General features: G+C 37.3%; 1 protein-coding gene across 2 annotated transcripts in view; it reads right to left on the bottom strand.

Moving 5' to 3' along the window:
• The window catches only part of LOC101673740 (phospholipid-transporting ATPase FetA-like), a 115,506-nt gene that overhangs the window by 97,046 nt on the left and 2,756 nt on the right, over positions 1-15,704 (bottom strand). Inside the window, exons 2-3 of one of the 2 annotated variants that reach the window (XM_045081556.1) lie at positions 11,304-11,347; positions 8,926-9,079 (exon numbers count right to left, since the gene is read on the bottom strand). Coding sequence is in view for 1 of the 2 variants with exons in the window: in XM_004747511.3 (XP_004747568.2) it covers positions 11,304-11,347 (44 nt within the window). In the remaining variant the exon portion in view is untranslated. The remainder of the gene's footprint in view (positions 1-8,925; positions 9,080-11,303; positions 11,348-15,704) is intronic. The other variant, XM_004747511.3, reaches the window with a different exon arrangement.

Genomic DNA, 15,704 nt, shown 5'->3' with positions numbered 1-15,704 from the left:
ACCCTTGAAAGGCAGTTAACAAGAATCAACATTAATAAATGCTTAACCCGGGACGCCTGGGTGGCTCAGTTGGTTAAGCAGCTGCCTTCGGCTCAGGTCATGATCCCAGCGTCCTGGGATCGAGTCCCACATCGGGCTCCTTGCTCGGCGGGGAGCCTGCTTCTCTCTCTGCCACTGCCTGCCACTCTGTCTGCCTGTGCTCACTCTCTCTCCCTCTCTCTGACAAATAAATAAAATCTTTAAAAAAAAAAAATAAAAAAAATAAATGCTTAACCCATCTATGGAAATATTCCTAAAGTAATCTGTTTAAGAGATGATAGGGGCACCTGGGTGGCTTAGTCAGTTGGGTGTCTGACCCTTGATTTTGGCTCAGGTAATGATGTTAGGGTCATGTTCCACACTGAGTGTGGAGTATGGAGCCTGCTTGGGATTCTCTCTCTCCCTCTTCTTCCCCCCCTCCCCACCGCCACAAATATAAATCAATAAATAAGCAAGCTGGTAAGATTAAAGTACAGTCTAAATACATTTCACACAGAGCTTAGGGTTCCTCTCTAGAGAGGAAGCCATGAAGTTAAAATAGAGCTAATCTAAGAGAGGCTCTACTCTTTAAAACTAACATGTTGGTCAGGAGAGAGTGAAGGAATGACAGTTTTTAGAAGAGAAAATATTGAAACATTTATCACTGTTTTCAGCTCTTGCCTAGGGAAAGGCTTCTCTCATTATAATACCTAACAGAGTTATTTGGAAAGAAATATCATTGGATATTTATCTAATATAATGATTAGAACAGAAAAGACTACGAGAGTACATTCAGTTCTCTTTGCTGTGATTCTGGGATCTCTAACTTGTTCTCCTGGGTAGAGCTGGCCATGAGAAAACAATGTCCTGGATGCTATTAGATTTTCCATGTTGAACTTCCAACTTAGCGGTCTTGTTGATAAATTATTCTTGCTAGAAAGAAAGGAGTGAATTGATCTCCTGCGACCTGGTCACTCCTAAGACAGGCTATATATTGAACTTGTGAACTTATAAAGCTTAGATTGGTGAGGACCACATGAAGATGCAGATTTGAGAGGTCCAACTCTAGCAGTCTACTGTCTCAGTCTTGTTCCTTAACCTCTTTACCATATTTTGTCAAACTCAATGACTAGAGATTCATAAGATCTAAGATTTCAATCAAACCTGTTTGGACTACTCTGAGTCTTATCTGTACATGAGAAGGCTGGACAAGAAAATTTCCACTGCCCCTCCCTTACACTCTTAGGACTATTCCATGACTCTAGAAATTATAGAAATAACAAGATTTTGGTAGGTACCCAGTCACAAAATAAATTTATAATGAAATAGCCTTCCTAGATACTTATAATAATCACTTAGAAAAATAATAGAAAAAGTACCACTTAAATGGCAACAAAATTTAAAATATCTATGAATAAACCTAACAATAAATTCATTTAACAAATTAAGTCTATATGAAAAGATACAAATTTTACTGAGGGCCACAGAAGAAGACCTGAATTAGTAAAGAAATACCATGTTTCTGGATAAGGAGACTCAACACTGCAAAAATACAAATTATCCCCCAGATTAATCTATAAATCTAATGTGATCACAGTCATTATTCAATAATTGAAAAGTATAAATAATTAAAAATGTGTCTGTAAAGAGACTATTCATTCACTACCTCTTTCAAACAGGATTTCCTAGAGCAGGTGGAAATTCATGAGTCCTTTGAATAAAGGGAAATATCTGTATACTTTTTGAGGTCAAAACCCATAACTTACATTGTTTAATACATCATCAATTTAATATATATATTATATATATATATAATACTGCAAGCCTGGCATTCTCAGATTCAATATTTATATATTTCAGGAGCAACCTTGAAAGCTCACAATACCTTGAAAATCACTATAGAGTGATTTTACTGAAGCATAAATCTCAATTGGATGCTCTGTGTGGGGTGCAATACTCATTAAGGTAGTGGGTGAATGTACCCAACTCCTTAGGATTTTCATCTCAAAGACTTTTGTCTACTTGCTATCATTTATGTAGTAATTTTCATTTATGAGCCAGAGGTTACCTATATTTTCAATTACATTTTATTTAAACTATTTTTATTCAATCATATTATATTCTATGGGAGGAATTATATATGAAAATTATATTTCACAAACAGTGATACCTGAAAATCTCATTCATTAATGGACACACATGCACACATACATGGTAGTCTGTTGGTCATATGATTCTGAAGAAACAGCAAGAGTGTGACAAGTTCAAAGTGGGTTAAAAAAAAGTAGCTAGGGATAAATGTTCAAGGATCAAAAAGGAAGTGCAGATTGGAAGAGATGAAAGGAGAATGCAGAAGCTTATTGAAGTTTAAATGAAATGAATAAAATTATAAAATGAATAAAATTATAAATTCATTTAACAAATTAAGTATTACATTAAGAGCTAGGGAATATAGGAAAGAATCACACAACATCCTTCTCACTGCTGTGAAGAAATTCACTGTCTGGTAGAGAAGACATATGAGTTAAAAATTGCTCTATAGTGTAGTGGATAGTATGATAGAGGTAAGGATAGGGTGTCATGGAAGTGCAAAAGAAGAGTATCTAAACCAAATTGTGGGGATCAGGTAAAGTTTCTTGGAGCAGATCCTCTGCTGAGCCTTAGAGCATAAATATAAGTTAACTTAATGAATATGTGAGACAGAATTTTCCAGGCAGGGCTGAGGAACAACATATGGAAGGTCATGGAGTGGAGGACATTGCAGAATGCCATTAAATACTTAAAAAGTTAACACAATGTTTTAAAACTTATGATTTAAAGATACATCAGTGTGAAGTGTAGTCTGAGTGATGGCCAGAAAATGAGTTGAGATGCTACTACTGTAATCCAGAGGAAAAATAATAAATAGGTGAATAAATAGGCATTGGCAATGGCAAGGTTGTGAAGGGGTTACATTTGACAGTTATATGAGATAAAATTCAAGAAAGTGGAATTTATCTTGTTGAATTCACTTAAGTCCAAGATCTGGACTTCAGTTTTTAGGCTCAGAAACCTGGTTTTGGCTCTTTACTGAGATAGAATATCTAATTCAAACTAACATTAAAAAGGGGTCAGAGGCTGATGTAAAACCAGAATGCTAGATTATGATTTGCAATGAAATAGATTAACTATCATAATAATGATAATATTTGCTTTGGCATGAAGTTCAGACATTTTCTCCTTGTAAAAAGATACACAGAAGAAATGAGGCATAATCAGAAAGAAAGATGTTTGATGAACTTAGAATTTGAGGTAGGGAAATTAAATTGGATGTTTCAAAGGTTTAATAGCATCAGGCCATAGATAGGAGATAGAAATATCCAACTCAGTTGGCTACATTCTTTTCCTGGGACAGCTACAACCGTAGTATGCCTCTCAACGTCCTGTTTCTATATTGCTACTCTATGCCTCTCAATGTCCTGTTTCTATGTTGCTACTGCTAACCAACAGTCCTTCAATGAATATTCTTGAGATAAATATCTATTTTTAAAAAATATTTTATTTATTTATTTGACAGGGACACACAGAGAGAGATAACACTGCACGGGGAGTGGGAGAGGGAGAAGCAGGCTTCCCGCTGAGCAGGGAGTCTGATGTGGGGCTTGATCCCAGGACTCTGGGACCATGACCTGAGCTGAAGGCAGCCACTTAACTGACTGAGCCACTCAGGTGCCCCTTGAGATAAATATCTTTAGTCAAGTCTTAATTTGTCCAGATTTCCTTTTTAAGGTTATTTTTGATAACTCTGCCTTGATATATATTCATGTTTCAATTTAATTCTCAGTCATAAGTCTAATTTCCCTTATTTCCAAGTTCGTAGAGATGGTAGAGTAACAACTGACCTCTCTGTCACTATTTACTTTCTACAAACTCCAGGTGAAAGTTGAAAGACAGTGAGATAGTGAGGGAAATGGGTAGGATCCAAACAAAATGTGGTTTACAAAGAGAAGGCTCCCAAACGTGCCTGGCTGGCTCAATAGATACAGCATGCAACTCTTGATCTCAGGGCTGTGAGTTAAGCCCCACGTAGGCTGTAGAGATACTTAAAACAAAACAAAACAAAAACCCAAAACAACAACAACAAATAAAGAAAAGATTCTTAAGGGCAATTAACCCTACCATAGGCTGAATATGTAAAATTCATCACTTAAATGAATAAAATCCTGACATTTTACCCCTGAGCCATCTGAAGAGATTGTCTTTCATATAGTTATTTAGCCAGAATCCTTGTCAGAATATACTTTATTTATATTAACACATCTATCATTTATTTAATACCCACAATGTTCCGGTACCAGGAACTATGGGGAAAGTGGAAATTACCAACATATAATCCCTAATCTTACAGAGCTCACGATTTAGAAGGACAGACAGACACATAAAAAAGTAATTACACAACAGTGGGATAATAGAAATAGCTTCAGTTGGAGCACAGAAGACATAGTAATCACTTCTGTTTGGGGAAAAGCAGGATGGGGACAGTAAAGAGTTATGTCACAAAGGACATAATGCCTGTGTGTTGACTCATTATTACCAAAGTTAAACTTGGCAACTGGCTTATTGGAAAGATCTAATTGAATGGATACCTCCACAGAGCAGAGGGATTTAAACCACAACTACTAACACTGATCATAAAACACCTCAAATTGTTCTAGCTTTTTCTAAAGTAATGAAGAGATCCTAAAAATTAAATCTATTAAAGTTTACTGTTTAGTTTATTTAAAAGCAATAGAAACAAGTTTGATAAGGGGTACTGTAATATCAAAATCATAGATACAGGATATCATAGTTGCAAAAATGATGGAATCCATGACACCTTATTTTCTTCATTTTCTAATTTAATCTTTAGTCTATTAAATGTTCACTTAGTACCTACTATGTGCATTTTGCAATACATATAAAATCATCATGTTGTAGCTCTTAAACTTATACAATATTATATGTCAATTATATCCCCTCAAAGCTGAGAACAAAAAAAACAAACCAACAAAACCCTACCAGTACATGTTACAGTGAGATATAAAAATGAAGACTGTGAATAGGGAAAGGAATTAGATCCAATGGTACAAATAGATATAATGCAAATAGTCATTGCCTTTAGGGAACTTGGAGGAGGGAATAGTAAACAAAATGCCAAAATGGTTTGGAGGGAAAATAGTTCTTCTAGTTAGAGAAGTCAAGAAGGGTTTAATGGGGAAGATGATATTTGATCTGTGTTTTACAACAGCAGTGTAAATCTTGGTGAAGAATAAATCCAAATATTTTTTTCCATGATAATCAAATAACCTTTTTAAATAAAGATAGGTGTGTAAAGGAAAAACTTCAGCTTTTTCCCTTCCTGTATAGGGAAAACCCAGTCTTCCCTACTGTCTCTCCTTTGAGTCATCTTTACTACTCACACAGAACACTTCACCTGACACTTTTGGTCACCAAATGTATGAGGTGGTGGTGGGGCACTTAAAATGATCAAGTCTCTGACAGCACCAGCTGGGTATCCTATAATTTAAGTCAATTCTGACACTAGCTACACTGATATAGTATCAGGTAAGGTACAGCCTTACAAGACTCCCCCACTCCCCAATTTCAGACATTAAACTGTAAGTTGTGCTTCTTACCAACCACCTGTAGATCAGAGGTTCTAATGACCTTCTTCTCAGTTTCAATTAATTTTCTAGAGCAGCTCACTCAGGGAAACATTTATCGGTTTATTAAAGGACATGAGAGAGGATGCAGATGAACAGCCAGATAAAGAGATACAGAGGGCAAGGTCTGAGAGCCTGTGAGCATCTGAGAGCCTGAGAGCAGGAGCATCCACCGCAGTGAAGTTGGGGTACAAACCCAACTCCCTATGTGGTTGCATTTGATAGCCTAGAAGCTTTCTGAACCCCACATGGAATTTTATGGAGGCTTTCTCACGTAGGCATGATCAATTATTAACTCTGTTTCCAGCCCCTCTCCACTCTCTGGAGGACGGGGGGGGTAATATAGCACTGAAAAATTCATGTAGGCCTTACAGAAAAGACTAGACTGAACAACAACTTGAAGTGGACAAAGGAGTTACTCAAAGGCCTCTCTGGAGGAAGAGCGTTGCAATCGGAAGGAATAATGAACGAGACCAAAAACTGTTTAAGGAAAAGCAGGAAAGCCAGAGTAGCTGCAACAGCAAGGCAAGGAGCAGACTGGTAGGAGAGATCCGGCAAGGTAGGGGCAGAATATACACAATCTAAAAGGCCAAGCGAGGACCTCGACTTTTTTCTTTTTTTTTTTAACTCAAGTATAATTAACATACAGTGTTACATTAGTTTCAGGTGTATAATGATCCAACAATTCTACACATTACTCAGTGTTCATTACTGTAAGTGTACTCTTGATCCCCTTTATCTGTTTCACCCCTCACCCCACACACCTTCCCTCTGGCAGCCACCCGTTTGTATTTTAGAGCCCTGGGTTATTTGTTGTTGTTTGGTAAGGACCTTGGTTTTCACTGAGTGAAAATGGGAGCCACTGTATATCATTGAGGAACATGCCCTGTTTTGCCATTTATTCAGGCTATCCTTTTGTCCATCAATAGTTAAAGTTTTCTTCATATATGTTTTATGCATTTCATTTTATGCTTAGTCCTAGATATTTTAATATTTTGTTGCTAATATGAATGGAATCTTTCTTGGATTATATTCTCTAATTGGCAATTGCTATTAAGCAAACTGTTGAGGGGTGTCTGGTTGGCTCAGTAGGTCAAGCATCTTATTCTTGATTTCAGCTCCAGTCATGATCTCAGGGTCATGAGATCCAGTCCTGCACAGAGCAGATTCAGATACCAATAACCACCTAAGCTGGGTGTGAAGTTGGTAACCTCCTCATGAAAATTAAGAGAACTCCAGATATATAATTAATATAAAAATCAAGTTTTTCAAAGATTTACTTATTCTAGACAGAGAGCGTGTGTGTGAATGAGTAGTGGGGAAAGCAGAGGGAAAGAATCTCAAGCAAACTCCCTGCTCAGAGTGGGGCTGGATACCTCAAATTTGAGACTAGGACCTGAACGGAAACCAAGAGTTAGTTGTTCAACTGACTGAGCCATCCAGGCACAACTGAACAGGGATTTTTTGTTTTATTTATTTATTTATTTTTAGATTTTATTTATTTAGCGAGAGCAGGCATATGCATGTGCATGAGCAGGAGGCAGGACAAAGGGGAGAAGGGGAGGGAAAGAATCTCAAGCAGATTCCAAGCTGCTCGAGCCCAAGCCCTGAGGATCATGACCTGAGCCAAAACTAAGAGTCTGATGCTTAACTGACAGAGCCACCCAGGTGCCTCTTTTCTGTTCTCTTAACACATCCCTCCCTATATACTGGTGCCTTAAAAAGTTCTTAAAATGTACTATAGTATTGTCTCATGGTGTTTTTCCAAATTTTTTGTCCCAAACCTGCTCCACTGCATCTATTAGGATGGCTACTATTAAAAAAAATAAGTATTGTTAAAGATATGGAGAAATTAGAATTCTTGTGCATTTTTGGTGGGAATGTAAAATGGTGCACTATCACGAAAACCAGTATGGTGAGTCCTCAAAAAATTAAAATTAGAATTACCATACAATCCAGCAATTTCACTTCTAGGCACATACCCAAAAGAACAGAAAGCTGGGGCGCCTGGGTGGCTCAGTGGGTTAAGCCTCTGCCTTCGGCTCAGGTCATGATCTTGGGGTCCTGGGATTGACTTCCACATCGGGCTCTCTGCTCAGCAGGCAGGGAACCTGCTTCCCCCTCTCTCTCTGCCTACTTATGATCTCTCTCTCTGTCAAATGAATAAATAAAATATATATATAAAAAAAAGAAGAACAGAAAGCAGGGACTTGGGGTGCCCGGGTGGCTCAGTCAGTTAAGTGGCTGCCTTCAGCTCAGGTCATGATCTCAGGGTCCTGGGATCAAGTCCCACATCGAGCTCGCAGCTCAGTGGAGAACCTGCTTCTCCCTCTGCTTGCTGCTCTGCCTACTTGTGCTATCTGTCTGTCAAATAAATAAATAAAATCTAAAAAACAAAACAACACCTCATTGAAAAAGAAAGCAGGGACTTGAAGAGGTATTTGTATACCCATGTTCATGGCACTATTCATAAAAACAAGGAACAGAAGAAACCCAAATGTCCAACAACATAATGGATAAACAAAATGTCTTATATATACATACACTGTAATTCAGTCTTAAAAAGGATATTATGACACATGCTACATCATAGATGAACACAGAGAACATTATGTTGAGTGAAATAAGCCAGTCACAGAAAAGATATACTATATGATTCCACTTTTATGAGGCACCTCTAGTAGTCAAATTCATAGAGACAAAAAGAAAAATGGTAATTGCCAAGAACCAGGGGTTGGAGGAATGGTGAGTTAGTGTTTAATGGATACAGAGTTTCAGTTTAATAAGATGAAAAGAGTTCTGAGATGAATGGTGGTAATGGTTGCCCAACAATGTGAATGGACTTAATGACACTGAACTGTACACTTAAAAATGTTTAAGATGGTAATATTCTAGGGGTGCCTGGGTGGCTCAATTCAGCTTAGGTCATGATCCTGGGCTCTGTTCAGTGGTGAGCCTGCTTCTCCCTCTCCCTCTGCTTGCCGCTCCCCCTACTTGTGTGCTCTCTCCCTCTGTCAAATAAATAAGAAAAATCTTTGTAAAAAAAGATGGTAATATTACATGTGTTTTACCAATTCTATTTTTGTTATATTAAAGAAAATTTTAAACCTATTCCATCAATGTTTGCGTGTTTCTTGTTCCCTCTTTCATTCTGTGAGGCCCAGTTTTTCCTCTGCCTAGGGCTTTGAACTCAACCTTCCTCACTGACCTTTGTTTCCAGTGTTACCTTTTTCTGGGCCTGGAACTCCTTGAGTCCCTCAACATTCACCTTTGCCCAGATTATGGTTTGTTCCACTTTTCTTTGAGCTCTTGTCAGTCTTTTTTTTTTTTTTTTTAAATCCAGTCTTGTTCCTAAGACCCCCAGCATGGGCCAGTCTCACCTATAAAGAAAGATCTCAGAAATAAAGCACACAATTCTAGAGTACAGACTATCTGTATTCCAGGTATAACTATGAACTTAATGCTGTTTAATATAAATTAAGAATTCACATTTATGGAGAATTGTTTGAAGGATATACTGTTTAGCCACTGCTTGGAATCAGTTTGTTTGCTTGTTTTCATTTTCTTTCCTAAGTTTATTTTTTTAGTAATCTCTACACCCAACATGGGGCTTACAACCCTAAGATCAATAGTCATATGTTCTGCCTACTGAACCAGCCAGGACCCTGCCTGGTTTTGTTTTCTGAGCCAAGGCTGAATAAAGAAGCTCTAGAAACTTTGTGAACCTCCTGAAATTGTCTGAAAAAACCTCTGTGATTTTAAAAGTTCTCAATATACTCTATTATTTATTCCCCCCAGAAAAAGAGTTAAGTATTTCTATATATATTCTAAAATTTGTTATTCCTTGGATTGAAACAGATCATCAAAGCCTTACCTCAACTGGAATATTCTGCCCCAAGCTCAGAATGGGTTACACTGAACAATGCTTTGGCACGTGCCAACAACTTACATGGAAGGACATTAAAAGGAAACAGTCTCAACTCTAAAAATCTGTTTAGGGAACTACCATAAAAACAAAGAGAGCAAAACAAAGATGAGCACAGATCTGCCTGGATATCTCAAGATCTTAACCAGAAAATATGTCTATAAGGCAGAAATACGCTGATGCTATCATGAGACAAGAAGAGATTATGAAAAAGGCCAAGGAAAATGAAATTCCTTATGTAAGAACTGGGTCAAATGTAATGGCAGCACTAAAGGTTCTTCCTTTAGTGAGATTTGGAGAACTACCAATGCAGGTAATAATGGCAATTTTCAGGTACATGTATATAACATTTACATATACATTGAGTATACCTAAGTTAAAGAAAGGTTCAAACTATAAAAGATATCATGTGAAATTTTTAGCAATTCTCCCTTTCCAATTTCAGGATAATTCTCTTTAATGTAACTCTCACATTCCTTGATTTAGCTAAAATCCATCTACCCATTCTTCAAAGCTCAGCTTTAAATATATATATATATTTTTTATATATTCTATATATATATAAATTTTAATTATATATTATATATAAAAATAAATGTACTTAAAATTTTAAAAATTATATATATATATATATATGGGGGGGCTCCAATGTATTTTGGCTCCACACCCAATGAGGGACTTGAACTCATGACCCAATGATTAAGAATCTCATACTTTACTGAGCCAGCTAGGTGCCCAGTCAGCTTTTAAAATTATGAAAACAAATACAGTTCAAGTCGAATTCCTTTTGTTTCACTAAAATTAAAACCACCCTCTCTCCTCAAACACACACATGCATAGCTTTTTTTAAAAGATTTTATTTATTTGACAAACAGAGATCACAGGTAGGCAGAGAGGCCAGCAGAGAGAGAGGAAGGGAAGCAGGCTCCCTGCTGAGTAGAGAGCCTGATGTTGGGCTTGATCCCAAGACTCTGGAATCAGGACCCGAGTTGAAGGCAGAGGGTTAACCCACTGAGCCACCCAGGCACCCCACATGCATAGCTCTTTTACTCTTTTTAAAATTTTTCATAAGCATATCCACAAAGAACTATGACAAAAAGTTTTCCTTTTGTTGGAGGGAAATTGCCCTCTAAGAAAAATACTCAGGGGTGCCTGGGTGGCTCAGTCATTAAGTGTCTGCCCTAGTCAGGCTCCCAGCTCAGCAGGGAGACTGCTTCTCCCTCTCCAACTCTCCCTGCTTGCGTTCCATCTCTAGACTCTCTCTTCAAATAAATAAATAAAATCTTCCAAAATAATGTAATTAAAAAAAAGTTTTTTAAACCCACTTAAACATTACTGTCTATGTGAATTAATGGGAACTAGTATCATCAGTGGTTCTAGCCAAAGACTTTCTACAATAGTCTCAAGTTCAATTTTAATTTTTTTTCCCTCCCACCTTTGTAGCAAAAATAGTCTCAAAGCCAGGTCAGAGGAAGTCAAGTCTGTGTACTCCCCTAAGAAGTTTTTTTAGAGATTCAAAATTGCAAGAAGCTTCTTGGTGGACTTTAGTTCAATCATTAATGAGTGCTCTGAGAGCACAGCAACCAATTTCCTGGCTTTGTGGTTAAAAGTGGTACAGTATAGTAGTTAAGTAAGATGTTGACCTCGAGAATCTCACCAGATATAAGGTGAGCACTTACCTGAAATAAAACATTTTATGTATTTCATTTCAGAGAAACACCACCTAAGGATAAAAGAAAAACTTATCAGTCCAGGCCCTGCTGACATAATACTTATTATTTATCAAAAGTTACTGTGTGTTGGAAACTTTACTATGTGCTTTACCAAGATCATTTTATTTAATTTTCACTAAAACCTGGGCCTAGAAATAGGATATTATTCTTTCCCACAGATGAAAAACCTGGGCCTAAGATTAAGTCTTGCTCAGGGTCATAAAATCAGAGAGCGGTAGAGTTACAGTGGGTAGAGATTTGAATCCCTGCTTGTCTGGATGCTCTTTATCACAATTTTTATCCTCTCTCTTGTAGACTTCACCACAGATGAAGAGATGACTGTCAAGTGCATTTCTAGGGCAGTAACTGAGAACTGTGGTCAAATAGAGTAGAATGTGAAGTCTTAAATGCCCACATGCTACTCTTTGGTAGCTCTGGCACTGAGCTCAGAAGAAAATCCTCTATTCCACTATGTCTCCACATTTCAGCAGCCCCTTTTTCTTTAGACTGAGAACCTCTTAGAGCAATCATTCCCAAAAGCATGGTCCATGAACAAATTATTTCAAAAACATGAAAAGCCTTTGAGAAAAATACAGACACCTGGCCCCTACTCTAGATGTACTGACACAGAATCTCTGGGAGGGGTGGCAACAAGAAACCCAGGAGATCTTTTTGCCTATTAAATTTTAGACTATTCATTGCCTTGCAGCAAAAGAGCTAGCGTAATCAGCAGGAGGTAAGTTGAAAGCTAGCCTCCATTATAATCAGTCTGACGCTGGGTCAGATTGGTGTTAAGAAAAAGATAGGACAGAGATCTTGTGAGAAGGCGTAAGGTCATAACATTGTTTTGCAGCTGAAAGAGATCTTGAAAATGGTCTATTCCACTGTTTTTCTAATAGTGTTTTATGAAGCTTTAGGAGTTCTAAAATGGGATATGAGAAAAAAGGAGCGGCAGTCAGAGCTTAAAGTCTTAAAAAAATGACTGCAGAAGCTTTACTGGTAACCTGGAATTTTGTGTAAGACTGTACCTGAATACTAGTTTTGCTGATTTAAACAAACAAAACAAATCTTGGCTGCAAAAGAGAAGAAAAAATTCTCAAGGCCCAGCATGCATCCCAAACTAATTAAATCAAACATATGCTAGTTTGTTCCAGATAACAGCATTTTTCGATACCAAGTGATTGCAATGTATAACCAAGAGTGAGAACCACCATACCAATTTGCCCTGTGCTTCCTCGTTTGAGATAAAAGAAAATCAAGACCCAAAGAATTTAAAGGCAATCAGGATTGAAACCAGCATCTTGACTTCTAGCTCACCATACTGTGTTCTCACCACAATCCAGAATAAACTAATATTCCTCTAAAATTGAGGGCATATAAATCAAGATTATTATGTAACCTCACATTTACAGAGTTCTCTGGACTTTTAAAGAGTACTTTATATGTATTCTCTTTTTAGATTCTTATATACTGGGAAGTAGGCAGGGCAAAACTATATCTGTCTCAGAATGAGGAAAACAGAGGTCAGTTAAGATAACTCAAAGTGGCTTAGAACCCTAGCCCTAATTAATCTTCTAACTTCTGGATTAAATACATCCAATTTGGCAAGTGTTTGTGTGCCTAGTATGTGTTAAAACATGGTCAAAGATAAGACATCATCCATGCCCTCAATTAGTGTACAATCTTCTTAGAAAAACAGAAATAACTAAAATCCTGTGCAGTATGGCTTATCCCTTGGACTAGCAGAAGCTGAAAACACTGCCTGATTGCCCTCGATAACAAAATCCAATTCTCTTCAAATTCAGTCTGTGGCTTCTACTTTCTTTCTGACTATGGCAACTAATGTTAGGGAACTCAAAGGGCTTGTATATAGCTATTGCATCTCTAGGCAAGGCCACGTAGCTGAAAAATGTCTTGATGCGGTAGAGAAGAGAGAAGGGTGCAATTTCAGTGAGGTTCATTTCATAATCTCTGAAGCCAAGGCTATTACTTAGCAAAAGACTGGGAGGTCCCAAAATAAAGGACTGGATGGATAAGAAAGAATATTCACATAAATAATTATTTCCTTTTCCAATGCATTTTAATAGCTTGACAGTTTGTAATTTATGTTGAAGATAAATACTATAAACCAAGGAGGAAAATAACATGTAGGGAATAGTATTTGTATTAGTAATCAGAGTGGTGGAGAAGGTCACAGATAGACAAGAATGTTCAGTCAAGTTTTTTCATGAGGAACTCATCAGACATTGCAAAATGTTGACATCCATATTTTACCAAATAAAAGATAAAGAAAGAACAGGGCACCATGTTTTATTTATAAACTGAAACAAGTTGGCCAGGAATGGTCTATCACAGTTGTTCTCAAACTTTAATTTTCATCAGAATCACCTGGAAGCTGGGTCCCATGAGTTTCTGATTCACCAGGTCTGAGGTAAGGCCCAACAATTTACATTTCTTACAAATTCAGGTGATGCTGATGCTGATGCTGTTGGTTCAGATCCCGTACTTTGAGAACTACTGGTTTATCATAAAGTCCACAATATATAGATAACACAGGCATGCACACATGCTTGTTGCAAATTATGACAACTTAGTCAATTCTCTATTGTTGCCCTTGTAAATGATACTCTCCAATACCTAATGGCCAAAAATAAGATTAAATCAGGAAGAAGTTAGGGTAAACTACTTAATTAGACCATCTATTTAAAAGTACAAACGAATGAGTTTATGAAATGAATGTTTGTGTATTTGACAAAGGCAACAAGTGAGGTATATGCAACAACTAGGAAATGACATCGCCCTTTAAAAGCCTTTACTTAATCTTGAAGAAGACATCAATTTTATTTCTTGTATTTAAGAGAAGACCCTTTGGACTTCTCACTTTCTTAAATGTTACCCAAGGTCCTATCCTCATTCTTTTCTCATTACTCACTTTCCCTGAGTTTTCTTAATCACTTCCATACCCCCCAACACCAGCTTCATATACTATATACATCATTTGCTAGTAACTTTGTTAAGGTTAAGAAATTCCTTTGAGAATCTGATTAATGCCCTTTCTTCATAAAAATAAACATACACACTGGGGCACCTGGGTGGTTCAGTCAGTTAAGCATCTGCCTTCTACTCAGGTCATGATCTCAAGGTCATAGGAATTGAGTCCTGCTCAGTGGGGAGTCTGCTTCTCCCTCTGTCCACCCCCACCTTGTGTGCTCTTTCTCTCTCTCAAATAAATACATAAAATCTTTTAAAAAAATAAACATACACACCTATATACATTTTAAATCCAATTCAAGATGAGATTTTTTCATTCAGGTCCATAGGCCCCAGATTAAGAACCCCCTATGTACTAATGATTCCAAAATCTATATCCTTCAGTCTGAATTTTTATTTTGAGCTTCAGTATTACATATCCAAAGAGCTACTTAACATCTGTTTTTGGATGTCACACGAGTCTCAAAATCTACAGGTACTGAGGAATGATTGCTTAATATGGATGGGGTTTCCTTTTGGGGTGATGAAAAGGGTCTGGAATAAGCATTAGTGATTAGTACAATACTGTGAATATACTTAATGTATATTGTGGTTAAATTTTTGTATGGTTAAAGTAGTAAGTTTCACATAATGAGTATTTTCCCACAATTAAAAAAAATCTACATTTACAAAACTGAAATAATCTCTCACACACCTAGAAGCTGTGCTTTCTCTTGTATTTCCGGTCTTTGAATATCAGTTACTAGTCTAGCCATTCACCTAGTGGCCCAAGCCAGAAACCTGAGTCATCTTTGACAATGTTCTCTTTCACTGTCCCATTTGTAATTAATTAGGAAGTTCTGCTTCCTCCCTCATTAAACAGTAAACTCGGGATAGTCATCTACTTCTTCTATCCTCAAAAGCTTCTACCTAAGTTCAGGCCACTGCTACTAACTGCAGAGTCTCCAGTGTTGTACCTGCCCCGCCCTTCACAGAATCCTCACAATCATCCTGGGACAAAGGCATTACTTTACACAAGATCATATACTTGTGTTCAAAGAAGTGATTTTGCTCTTTTAAAAATCCACTATTGGGGCACCTGGGTGATTGGTTAAACAAAGGATTCTTGGCTTCTGCTCAGATCATGATCTCAAAGTCACGAGATTGAGCTCCATGTCAGGCTCTGCTCTCAGTGAAGTGTTTGCTTGAGGTTCTCTCCTTCTGCCCTTCCTGCCCATGTTCTCCCTCTAAGATAAATAAACCTTTTAAAAAATCCATCATTAAAGGTACTTCTATTCTACTTCTGATTAGATAAAGCCTACAGATTATCACCATTTTTCTTTCTTTTTAAGATTTTATTTATTTAACACAGAGAAAGAGAAAATGAGATAGAGGACA

This window comes from Mustela putorius, unplaced genomic scaffold (assembly GCF_011764305.1).
Source record: "Mustela putorius furo isolate JIRA1106 unplaced genomic scaffold, ASM1176430v1.1 tig00000580_pilon_pilon_pilon, whole genome shotgun sequence".
Taxonomy (NCBI): Eukaryota; Metazoa; Chordata; class Mammalia; order Carnivora; family Mustelidae; genus Mustela; species Mustela putorius.
This window is presented reverse-complemented; position numbering and strand designations above follow the sequence as displayed.